The following is a 12,846-nucleotide window of genomic DNA, read 5'->3' as shown; positions in this document are numbered from 1 at the left end:
GTAGTACAGGAGCGTCTTGAATTGTTCCTAGTTTGACGTAATGTCCCCAACCAGCCAGCCAAGTAGTACAGGAGCGTGTTGAATTGTTCCTAGTCTGACGTAATGCCCCCAACCAGCCAGCCATGTGTTACAGGAGCTCCCTGTGACTTAAATCCTACTCTGTGGGTTAAGTTACCTGTGTGAAGTAAATACTTCATATCAGTGTTATTGTAGAGAAGTGTGTTTTCATCGTACTGAAAGCAAGGTGTGAGCTCCTATCTCTGATGTAGTCACCCAATACTGGGTGTTTGATGAGTTTGGATTGTTTGACCGTGTGAATGGTTTCAACTTCACACAATTTAACCCCCTGGAAATTGAAATGAAAAGGAATACCCAACATTGTAGTACCTCCTGCCATGTCTGTTCACACAGTGCGCAATATTACATATAGTCACCCGTTTAGATTAAAAAACGGGTCCTTTCAGTGCCGTTATTTTGTAAAGTTAAGAGGCAGGGTTTGAACGGAGAGACGAGGGAGAGTGAGAAACTAAAGGGAGAGAGGAAGGTAGACGAAGAGGGGGGGGGGGGGGTGGAGAGAAAGGGAAAGACGGAGAGAGACAAAGACAGTGCTCAAGAGACATCGTTAGTTTATTCTAACACAGTTTGTAATGTAATTATAGTTTTGAAGGATGTCTGGTGAATAAAAGTGTGAATCCAGGTAGATTTGACTTCCTTTGATAAAGTAACACTAGTTGAAGAGGGAGGTCGACTTCATGGATCAAGGTAATCCCCATCCTGTCACAGAAAGCACACAGAAGTGAAAGAAACTCAGCCCACTCAGTATTCTGTCTGTCGTACTTCCAAAAGTAGAGAATACTCTCTTTCTGTGACCATTATTGTACCTGTTTGCATTGCTTTATGTAGGGTTACATAAGTCAGAACAGGAACACAATTCGTTCACATTATCGGCACCCAACCTGAGGCATAGTTCCCTTTTCACAGTGCTATTTCTGGCTAATGTGTCTTTTGAAACAACACCGCTATTTCTTTGAAGAGTGGGCTAGCCTTTGTTATTCTTTGAAACAAGATTCAACATGTGTTTTTGTGTGCCCACCCTGGTGGGATCATTTTATTTGAACAAGTTCAAATTTGATGCCCTCAGTACATGTCGAAGAATTCAATTTTCATCAGCTCGGTAATCAGCTACACTTCAATAGATTTTACCTTTTCATACCAAACACAGTGGTGAATTCATGTCAGCACTGTTATCTCACGAGCTGTAGGATTTTAATTAGTGTTCAACTATACTCATTCAAACAAAAGTTGCTTTCTAATACAATTGTCATTACGTTTTGGATTCTCCTGCTGTGAACAGGTAGGTGCAGTGATACCGATCTGAACGATGTTTTTTCGTGTGGTCTATCAGGATCTGATCATCACACATTGGCTATCAGGATTAGTTGTCTGTTTTAGGTGGTAACATTAACAGCAGTGACTAATACTTGTGTACATAACTGTCACACCAGATATATAGTATTAGATACAGATATTCTAATAATACGTGACAATTGTACTGTGTTTCCGTAAAGTGTAAAGACCAGAACGTGAATGGGTGGTAATGTTACACAGTACATATTTCATCGGTTCAAATCGCATGATGGAGGGAGTGGGGGGTGGCAATAATTTTTGGTTGTCCTGTATTCACAGTACTGATCATGTGAATTATAAAGTTGAATTTGTAAACTTCTTCTCCAATCCACTGAGATTTCTAAATCGGCAGCTGAAAATTTTATATTCACTGCCAGAGATAGGAAAAGTACATTAGAAGTATTGGTAAAACGCAATAATTTATATATTTTCTACTTCAACCCAACCAGATTCTGGATCTACAGGTGAATATTTTCATATTTTTCTGAAAATGAAAATAATATAAACACAAAATATTTAGAAAAAGTTGATTTAATTTAGAATATCTTATCAAAAAAAAATAGTTAAAAATAGTTGAATGAATATTTAATATGCTTATAAGTGTAGGAAGAGATAGAGATCTCTCAAACTTTTTCGAGTTGATGTACGGGTAGGAGGGGTGCCACAAATATACTTCTACCTACCAATATACTGTCGTATCTTGATAACTGTTAAGTTTAACATCTTTTCTCATATATAATTTTAAAAAAAGGAACCAACATAGTTGATATTATATAAGCTTTTATGTATTTCTCTAAAAAAAATGCCATTTTTGAATTCATTCTTAAATGCCATTTGTGTTGGGATAAACAACAAATATTGTAATCTGAGAAATAGAACTAAGAGATTCATATCAAAAAATTTTCTGTGGGCGTTTAGTTTATAGTAATCATATCTTCTCAAAGATTAGCTCAAGGTTGTACTTTTTACTTTGCAATGAAATAATTGACAAAATTAGAAAAAAAAATGTTGAACAAATAAGTGGTCCAGATACATGTACATTTGAATATCATTCTTATCGCATGTCAGCAACTAAAGTACATTGTAGGTGATTACAGAGGAAAACTGTATGTAGTATTAGTTGATGGGCTTCAACTGTTCTGTTGACATAGTCTACTACAAGCCTGGTAGGTAGGTAGGTAGGGTAGATACAGAAGCAGGCCAGCAGGGAATCCTGGGACGTTCAGCATACTTTGACGTAATTTGTTGGACTTTGGCTGCAATTTGTTTGGAGTAGCAGATATCCCTGACAAGTAGTTGTTTCGTCACGATCAGATCTATCATCGACATACAACCGGCTTTAGTTTAGTCACGTTGCTAGCATAAACGTAGTAACAACATTTGGTCCGTTACTCCAATACAAACACGTGGCATTTGGTATGCCAAGGGGAATAACCCGAGACAAAAACGCTGAGAATGGTGAAATTTTTGAGGTAAGATCTCAGGCAGACTATTTCTTATTCTTTTTCCTATGGGTTTGGTACAATGGGGTGGTTTCCATGTAGCTTTCAACAGGGCAGTGCACTATACGATAAAAATAGACCCTGAAGTTGGTCAAGGAAGATAAAAGCAACATATCAGTTTGACTTTGTTTATTGGGTATTGTTATGTGCATTTTGTATTATAGGAGCACAAGTTGAGCACAGTTATGAGTAGATGTACAAATTATCAAGATTACAAGTTTTTTTGTAGAAAAAAGTGTTCCAGTTTGCTATTGTTTTAATATTCTTTCTTTGTTCATTTTGCGTGTGATAATGTCATTATATCTGCAAATAGGTCAGTTTTTGGTGATCATTTTAAAGGTGACTTTTTCTCCCTGAAAATTATTTTGTTTCTCAGTCACCACACTTTTGTTTATCTTGGAGTGAACCCATGAAGTGTATACGTGTGAAATACCATGTGTAATGTCTTACTAAACTTGTTTCAATGTTCCTGTCATGGTTGATTGTTCCGATCTTTTTGAAAAGACGCCACAATCAATATGTGGTCGAGGATTATACTAAGACGGGTAATCAGAGGTTTTCCTACGTCACTGCTGGAGTTTTTTTTTTCATGGTCAAGGTGAAGGGAAATTTCTGATTTGAAAACTTGGAACAGCATGGGTTTGTTGTGATGGTGTACCATTATGCATATAACTGTACTGTATTGTTTGAATATGACTATGCACACACCCCATGACAAGTAGAGGGGGGCTTATTGTTCTAGGTACAATGAAACAATGATATGTATAATTAGTTGTATTTGTTACATAATCATGTTTCTAAACAGTTGCCCACCATTGTACCCTGAAAGCGGGAATTTAGGAATACCCACAGTGGTTGTTATGATTGAGTTGTTACCATTCAATGTTCCTGATGCACTGCGTACAGTATGAACTATGATTACACACAGCACAGACGAACTTGGTATCAGCGATACATAGTGCTAACCACAACATATACAAGTCTAACATTGCAGTAAGTTTGGTGAAAGTGTGTGTTATCTATTGTGCGTGAAAATTTTGAATTAGTCTTTGGGTCACCTTTGTAACAGTTGTGTAACTTCATTTCAGTTTTGGTTTTAAATACTTTGGTGGGTCTTTTTTATGATTTGACCAATTAATAGATCTGTCAACATACTTGAGGTTTTTATCCCAGAGTATCACTAGTTTGTGTGCGTTGTTGTCCAGGTTTTAACCATGTTTCTTGTGATATGTCGAAAAATTCACTGAAAGTCCGTCAACACAACAAATAAGTACTTACCGGTAAGGGACTGTACCAGAGATCTTTATTTGATATACATACATAGAGTCATCGTTGAGGTATGGGTGTGTGTTGTGAATTCGCACGTTTACAATGCCGGGTTTGTTTACTCGCCGTGATCTATGTCAGGCCATTTGACCTGTACGATAGTTCATGCTAGTCAAAAGTGTGATTAATACGTGTGTTACAGTTGCCATACTTCACATAGGAGATGAAACTTATCGACTATACCTCTGTATTTTCTACACAGAAAGCTTTCAACATAAAGTAGGTATACGCATTCCGTATGAATGTTAGTATTGTCAAATGCAAAAGATTATTTATTTTTTATTGTAACTTATGTTTGTATGCTATGTCAGAAATTAATGGTCGCATCAAGTTTTCCAAACACTGGCAATGATTGAATGAATGGCAAGCATAGTTCATGGAGAGTGTACAGATGTATTGCTCCACTCAAAGTCATCACGTGAAGTGTTCAAACATCTTTCTTGTCTTTGCAATCCAAGCTAAGTAGACTAATTTTCTTTTGCTGAAAATCAATTTACTGTAGGAGGTGTTTTTTTTCGCTTATCTGGTTACTATTTTTAGTGTGTTTGTCATAGATCAGGAGATGTATGGCTGTGTTAAATCTGTCCTAATGGTAAACGCATTACTTCACTTGATCACATTTACCCATTGACAAATTAATTCGGTTGTTGACTAAGGGTGGAGTGTTTTTTACAAGCACAACTGAATTGAAATGACATCATAATTTAGTTGTTGCTTGTACTTTTCATCGAAGTGGTGTTATTTTGAGGATCTGCTTTGTTCTGACAATGAGTGACGTTTGCAAGACATAAGATGCTAGTAGCTTTTACCATTACCTTCCCAAACAGTAAACAAACCAGTGTTTGTCTCGCTCATTCACTTCAACTTATCTTCCTTTCCTTCGAACTTTAGCCGTTGTGTAAAGAAGGTGAATCTATAAACAGAAACACCACTATGAAATGTTATTTTTGTTGTTGGTGACATGTTATAATGGTGTGAAAATTAAGAGTGGATGATATTTTGAAGTTTAAATTTTTCAAAAGAATAATATTGTTGCATACAAGAAGACATTCGGTAGCATAGTTGTGTTGTGTTGTGTTGCCATGGTTTTTGTTTTTCTGTTACCATAGCGTAGACTCCCTGGAGTCCTAACGGACATCTTAAATAGACAGAAATAAGTATCTGTATTCAGAAAGTTTCCCACGCAGTTCTACAACCAACAATTAATGTTAGCAATAATGCTCTAGAGACAAGAATGCAATGATTTCTAGTTTCCCCGAGTAAGGTTTAATTTTTCTGTTTTTTTAGCACACCAGATATTTATAGAAATGATTATCTACTGATTTTTTGCACCAAGCTAAATCTTAGTGCAATTTATGACTTATTTTCAGTAAAAATGAACTATTTGCACTTTTTATGTGTTGAACAACTGAAGAAGAGATTTGTTGATTTTGTTGGAATTTGATTTTTGACCTGAATTGGTTCAAAACCTATTCAAACTGAACTGACTCAGTTACAATGTTTATAAGTCGGTTCAAAACTGGTTTCTATGAGAAAAGTGAGCAATGGATTTGAATCAATTGACATGTCCTGGTTTTGAACCGATTTACATTGAATTGATATGAAACCACCCCCACCCCCACCCCCACCCCCCCACCCCCAATGTCGGGACAGAAAAATTGACTTTGATTCATTTTCAAACCGATTCAACATTGTACATGAGGACAGGACTATAGTGATTGATTCACAAAAGTGCACTTATATATTTTATACAGGTTGTTAGTCTGTGGAGGTCATGAAATCACGTTTGGTGAAAACAACATGTGTGCTTGTATGAATAATAAGACTGTATTTTTGGTTATGCAGTTTTGCATACCAAATCAAAACGACTTTCTCCTGTAAACAGTCAAAATGCCTGATTGCGAGCACCACGTTATGTGATGTGCAGTGACTCGCGTTATCTAAGACTATTGTTACCAGCTTTTGTATCAAGTCTTCCTTGCAAATATTCTGATGTCGTAATATATCTTTTCTGCGGTGTCGGCAAGCAAGCAAGCGTATTTATAAATCATTTTCACACAAAATATGTGTAGCGGTACTCTTTTACATATTTGATTCTCCTAGCGCTATGGGAAACACAAGGCACTGAATACCATGGTTTCTGAGGTCTGTTAACCATCATTGGTAGCTGTGTAATCCTGGGTGTTACATTGCAACACAGGTGTACGTGTAGGCCGTGTGATTCTGTCAAATTACACCGTGTTTAACAAAGGCATTTTATACTTTATTTCAGAAATCGAAGCAGCTGAAGCGTGTGAATGGTTAAAAGCTGCCGGATTTCCACAGTATGCGCAGATGTTTGAAGGTGAGTCAGCTTCCGTAATGCTTAAATGCAAACATGGAATTAATGTAGTCTGTTCAGTTTTCAATTGAAAAATCATGCCAATTCAATTCAGTTTTTTGATTTCCTCGAATGTTTCCGCCTGCTTCACCATGCTTTATGTTGTATAGGTGTTAAAATACAGTGCCTGTCAATTTTGTCGGAAAGTAAAACATCTGATGATTGTTTCTGTAAGTTAGATACTGTAACAATGCTTAAATCGGTCTTCCATATGAATGAAGTATGACATTCACAGCTTGTATGTGACATTGTCAAACCAAAATACACAAGAAGTGGAAAAAATATGAAATTTGACTAATTTTTTAAAATAATTCCAAACAAAAGAGAACTGGAACGGAATTGAAATGAATCACAATGTATAGAAATTGTTCAGAAACAGATTTTCTGAAGGATTAAAAAATCCGCAAACTTTGACATTTTTTGTAACGATTAATCGGCGTCCAAACATTTATCCTGGCATCATTTTTTTTCTTCAAATATAACATCCTGCCTTTGAAACAAATTCCTCATTCAAATAACCTTTGATAAGAAACAATGAAATAAAAATTCACCTGTCAGAAGTCACCCCGACCTTTGACCCTGTGCACTGCCCTTCTTGTCCTTATCATGGCATTATAGGCACAGCAGATTACTATGATTACCAATTACCCACTAAGTAGACCTATTACAGTCACAAGCCCAGTATATTTAAGATAATTATTTTTCCTGAGGGATTTAAAAAAAGAAACTTTGGCATTTTTTCATTGTAAACAGTATCGATTCGTTTGCATTTATATGTGCAAGTATTAAGAGAAATATTTCAGTAATTTTTTGCAGACAATTAATTTGGATTATTATATTAGGAGGAATATTTCAACATTCTTTTCATACAATGTGGCTCATTAGAATGTAAATATTTGACTGTTTGCTTTCATTATGTTGTGTTTGTAAAACAATTCAGAGGTAGTATTATTTGTAGAGAATGCTAGCATGACAGGACTTGACATGATAAATTAATTGGTGCACTAGAAGTCAGACTGTCATTATTGACTTTTACCGGTACTTATAGGTTTTCTGTATCGTTTGGTTTGTTGTATAAGGCAGATTTGCCATAGTATCGTCCACACATAGATTTAATAATGTAGATTTGTGTAGTCTTTGGTCGTACAACACAGTTCAACAATATATCGTCCACACATAGATTTAACAATGTAGATTTGTGTAGTCTTTGGTCGTACAACACAGTTCAACAATATATCGTCCACACATAGATTTAACAATGTAGATTTCTGTTTCTTTCAGATTGTTTGTTTCCTATAGATATACAATCTGTTGTCAAAGACCATGATTTTTTAGATAGAGATTCAATCCAGTCATTGTTCAGGTAAGTCAAGTTCACAACTACAAATTGTATTCATATATGATACATGAACAATGAGTACTTGGTTTTCATATTGAGTCTACAGATGAATCTGAATTTTTCGGGAGGTTGTCTAGAAAAAAACACCGGGAAAATTCTCCCTAAGCATCAAAGAAAACTCCCCTAGGCATCAGGAAAATTCTCCCTAGGTATCAGGAAAATTGTCTCCAGGCATCAGGAAAATTTTCTCTAACCATCAGTGAAAGTCTTTGTAATAAGCATCAGGAAAATTCGCCCTTGGCATCAGAATTTTTTTCTTCTAAGCTTCCAAAAATTCCCCCTAGGCACTAGTGGAAGTCTCTCAAGGCACCACAAAAATTCTCCCTATGCATCAGGAAAATTCTCTCTAACCATCTTCCCAATAAGCATTAGGAAAAAATTCTACGTTGACACCAGGGAAAGTCTCTCAAGGCACCGGAAAAATTCTCCCTGGGCATCAGAAATGTTATTCCAAGCTTCAGAAAATTCTTCCTAGGCACCAGGGAAAGTCTCCCTATGCATCCTAGTACAGCTCTTCACCTGTTAATTCTAAAAGTAAAAACTGATGATTTCTAAAAACACTAAACGTTATCATGTCATCTGACTTTTGTAAACGTAAAGTATTTTGATGTCAGATTTCTTTAAACATCAAGTGTTATTTCTATTCAGAGAAAGCTATCTGTATCTACTAGAAGAAGGACGTAGTTTTTTTTTTTAAAAAGTTGTTTTACAAAACTTTTAAAATGTACGTCGTGAAGTAGCTGCCTGATAAACAGGAAAGAATCACCTTTGCTAATACATACGTCATGAATTCCACATGTGTAAATGTTAAGTATATAAATTGTTAGAACGTCATTCAACGTTGGTGCAACCTATTGTCCCATCAAAGAACACACAAAGTGAATCCCTTTTTTTACGTTTACTGCAAATGCTTAACCTTTCTCCATCATAAAGTTTCATTTTAATGAGATGTCGGGGCTCATCGTCGTGACTACTTAACTACAGAAACGATTCATGAAAAGGTGATATAGGTAAAAAAAAAAAGTATGTCTTTTATAACCTTTGTGAAACACGAATCATGCGTAAAACTTAAAAATTTGCAATCGTGGTGTGTGTGAAATGTATTTTGAAGTGACTGATATGGCGTCATGTATGTTTTTCACTTCATCTTCGTGATTGCAGTTGATAAGCAAGTGTTCAGTTTGTGCAGTCTATCCTGAGATATGTTAATTATTTTGTCGTCAAGGTCAAATTGTAGTTGGTATTTGAGCGAAATGGGAAGAAATTGTTTTGAACATTTGTCCCTGCAGTAGTGTTGACAAAGTTCAAATATACTGTTATCATGAAAAAAAAAAGAATTCAAAATATTTTCCCACCCCAAAGATAAAATATTTCAAAATTTAAAGATAAAATAACCGGCAATGATTACCGGTGTTGATTTGTTCAGATTACACCACATATAAATAGGGATGTTTTTTCTCTCTCTGCACAGTAGTGTTAATTTCACGGTAAATGTGATCAGCACTAAATTAGTTTGGGAAAGGAAACCAACTGTTGCAGTATGTTGATACCTGTTCCAATAACAAACACTGCAGGGTGTCAGTTACGTTAGCTATAAGAATAGGTAGGTAGTAGACTGACGTATTTCACAGGTTACGGATGTACTTAGCGTGATTTGGACAACAAATCGTAGTAATGACTGAAATCATAGCAAATAGGGTGCTTTAGCTGTAATAGAACAGCTACTTAGCGTATTTTCTGACATAAAAATATCTTTGAAATTGACAAAATAAGGGGGGGGGGGTTCAAATTTGTACGTGATCAATGAAATTACCGACAAATAGGATGTTATGATGTGAGTTATTGAAATGAAGGTCGTAAACAAACCAAGAGTAGAACCATTCATATGGATTGGGAACATCTGTTGTGTTCACCAAATCAATGCAAAATAGGAAGTCTTATGACGTACTCTAGCACCGTGAACAACACGTTGCTCTACACGTAAATCTATATATTGAATTAAGTGTTGTAACACCTTTTCGCTTGACAGGAAATGTACCGTTTTTTTAATTCAGTTGAATGATTTCTGGTACATCACATGTGTCAATGTGACTGTTTTTTCCTGATATCAGATATTATCATGCTAATTTATTTCAATTTTTACACCCACAGACGACTGAATATACTCAATAAGTGTGCATCTTTTAAGATTGAGAAAACCACAAAACAAACTGTAAGTATTGTGATCATCTTTCTGTTGTCCCACCCCACCCCCACCCGCAAAGAACAATTAATGTCTCCCCTATAGACAAAATTTCAAGAGAGAGAAAAGTTTGCAATTTCTAGCATCCATGATACTTTCAAAATCTGTCTGTCTGTCTGTCTGTCTGTATGACTGACACAATTAAAAAATTTTAAGTTCTAGCAATGCTGAACAATGTAAGTTTCAACAATAGTAAAACAAGTTTTGAGATGTGTTCAGTTTCTTATGTTCATTTCTTATGGTTATGTAAGGGGGACTAGTATTCTTAAAAACAACATGTCATCGGCAACGCAAAGCCTTTTTTTTTGGAAGCGTTCAATGTCATGTTTGTGTTGTCTAGCGAAATAAGCAAAAATAACTCTATCATAAAGATTTCCAGGTTTACTGTATACTGTACTTGACAGTTCGTCAGGAGATGGGTGGGTGGGGGGGGAGTGTTAAAACTATTGTTTAAATAATTAGTTTGAGTATGGTGTCTTAGAGTCCAAACTATTTACAGCAAGGAGTATATATATTTATTGACTCCATACAATGGTTGACAGCTGACCCATTTGTAGATACTAACTCAAATTTGTCATGTTTTAAATTACGTACTGCCACTGTAATGTGTGTGTATGTGTGTTTTGGCCATGACACACTCTATCACTAATAACGTTGTTTGTCAAGCCACCGACCTTTTGGGTAATGTGGATAATTGGAATCTAGGTACTTTTAAATTGTTCGAGAGGACACGTATTGTTAGTGTAATTTCAGCAGATGCAGTTGTAGCTATATTTATCAAACTACCGTTTCTGACTATCTTAGATAACAAAAATTACTACATTATACCTGTATTTCGCTGTAATGAAGCCAACAGACATAGAATGTCATTACAAGTATATGTCATTGTGCGTTTTGAATCTGAAAAATTGGAAATCATCTTCAAAGGTACAGCTTCAAATTTTCTATTATTTGTTCTATTGCTAGGGTGATGATTCTGATGAGGACGACCAGTGTGCACTAAGTAACAAGTGGAAATTTCAACGAAGTAGTCGACGTTGGTCTCGCAGACTAAACCCTCTGGAATTGTACCTTCAGGAGGCAAATTGCGAGATTCCGAGTGAGGGAAACACAGCTGAAAGTTGCTCTGCTCAGGGTATGCAAATCGATCCATGCTCTTATTCGAGTAGTAGCAACAGTATTAAAAGTCAACAAGGTGAATATCTTGAGTCCCTAATAGCAGCTGGCAATTTGGACACAATGAGAGGCAACGCGGGAAAAGACAATGTGAAGAAAAGTGGAGTTATGTCCACACCAAGAGAAGCTATCATTGAAATTTCATCGCCAATATCTGTGGAGAAAACAACTCATAAAGACTTTGCCATGAATACGCATGAGCGTATGAGAGGAGCTAAAAGTCTCCTCAAGAGACTGGACAGTTTGAAAGGCAGGAAGAACTCTAGCTTAAAGAAGAGACCTGCCTTGAACTTGAAAGACGGAATCACAATCAGTGGACCTATTGTTACAGGATCCAGTAATCTGCAAGAAAAAATTGAACTCTTTAATTGCGTTGATTTAAAGGTTGCCCAGGAATCGCAAGTAGGCAACGGTGTGACATCACCCTCTGTGTTAAGGAGAGTGAAATCGGAACGATCAGCAGCTGATAGGAGCAAACGTGGTGGAGTCGTTTTCAATCAGGAACAAAAACAAAGTTTTGAAAACATAGGTAGTGACATTGAAAGCCCCAAGACATTGCCAAAGCGTAATGCGGGAACCCACAACCGAAGAAAGTCTGAAACGAGTGGCATGGATGCTGATGAAGTCTTCAGTGCCACGCTTCCACGGCTGTTATCAAATGGTGAATATATCGAGACGCGGACGGGTAGTCGTATCAATACTCGTACGGGTAGTTTTAACTTTGGTAGAGATATTACTGGCGACAACGATTGTCTACCTCAGGTGAACCGCAAACGGCGTAGCTCCAATGATGAGAGTGGATTAAACCGCACAAGTATTTATGACAACGTGCCTGTACAATTGCATGCAAGTTTAGGTAGCATGTTGTACACGGACACAGCAGATCTTGAGGAGCAATTACAACGAGAAATTAGTAACTTGTCAAATTTGAATCATTGTAGATGTAACAGCGTTCCAGCAATGAGTGAACTAGAAGCGTCATACGCATCAGATTTTGATCCTTTTAGAATATCTAGAAACACAAGTGCCAACAGTATGTCGTCATCGGAATTGGAATCAGAAAAGCAAGATATTTTGAACAACATTAATCAACTGCTACTGTGTGACGAGTTCCAGGATGAACCGATAGTTTTTGAGGCTAAAGACACAACAAAGGAGAAAAGTGACACAGCCTCACAGAAATCCTACGACACTTGGCAAGAAGACGAGTCAGAAATGGACATGAGTGACATCACGGCTATCAGTGCTGAAGTCGAAAGACTTCTGAATGGAATCAACGAAAACCTGAATGAAATGAACCAGATGGGGGAAATCAACAATGACAATGAAACGTATATAGGTAAATAAACATCTAATTTATTTGTGTTCTATTAAAAGGAAACTGTCATCGAGTTCCAACTTTATGAGTCTAACG

At 36.5% G+C, this 12,846-nt stretch overlaps 1 protein-coding gene across 5 annotated transcripts in view; it reads left to right on the top strand.

The window, feature by feature from the left end:
* The window catches only part of LOC144439528 (rho GTPase-activating protein 7-like), a 100,300-nt gene that overhangs the window by 73,378 nt on the left and 14,076 nt on the right, over positions 1-12,846 (top strand). For 4 of the 5 annotated variants that reach the window (XM_078128827.1, XM_078128830.1, XM_078128828.1 and 1 more), the window contains 4 exons: positions 6,508-6,579; positions 7,897-7,978; positions 10,166-10,226; positions 11,223-12,771. In XM_078128827.1, the coding sequence (XP_077984953.1) occupies positions 6,508-6,579; positions 7,897-7,978; positions 10,166-10,226; positions 11,223-12,771 (1,764 nt within the window). Of the gene's footprint in view, positions 1-2,835; positions 2,880-6,507; positions 6,580-7,896; positions 7,979-10,165; positions 10,227-11,222; positions 12,772-12,846 lie in introns of those variants that run through there. The other variant, XM_078128832.1, reaches the window with a different exon arrangement.

This window comes from Glandiceps talaboti, chromosome 8 (assembly GCF_964340395.1).
Source record: "Glandiceps talaboti chromosome 8, keGlaTala1.1, whole genome shotgun sequence".
NCBI lineage: Eukaryota > Metazoa > Hemichordata > Enteropneusta > Spengelidae > Glandiceps > Glandiceps talaboti.
The sequence above is the reverse complement of the archived record's forward strand: the minus strand, read 5'-3'. Positions and strand labels throughout refer to the sequence as shown.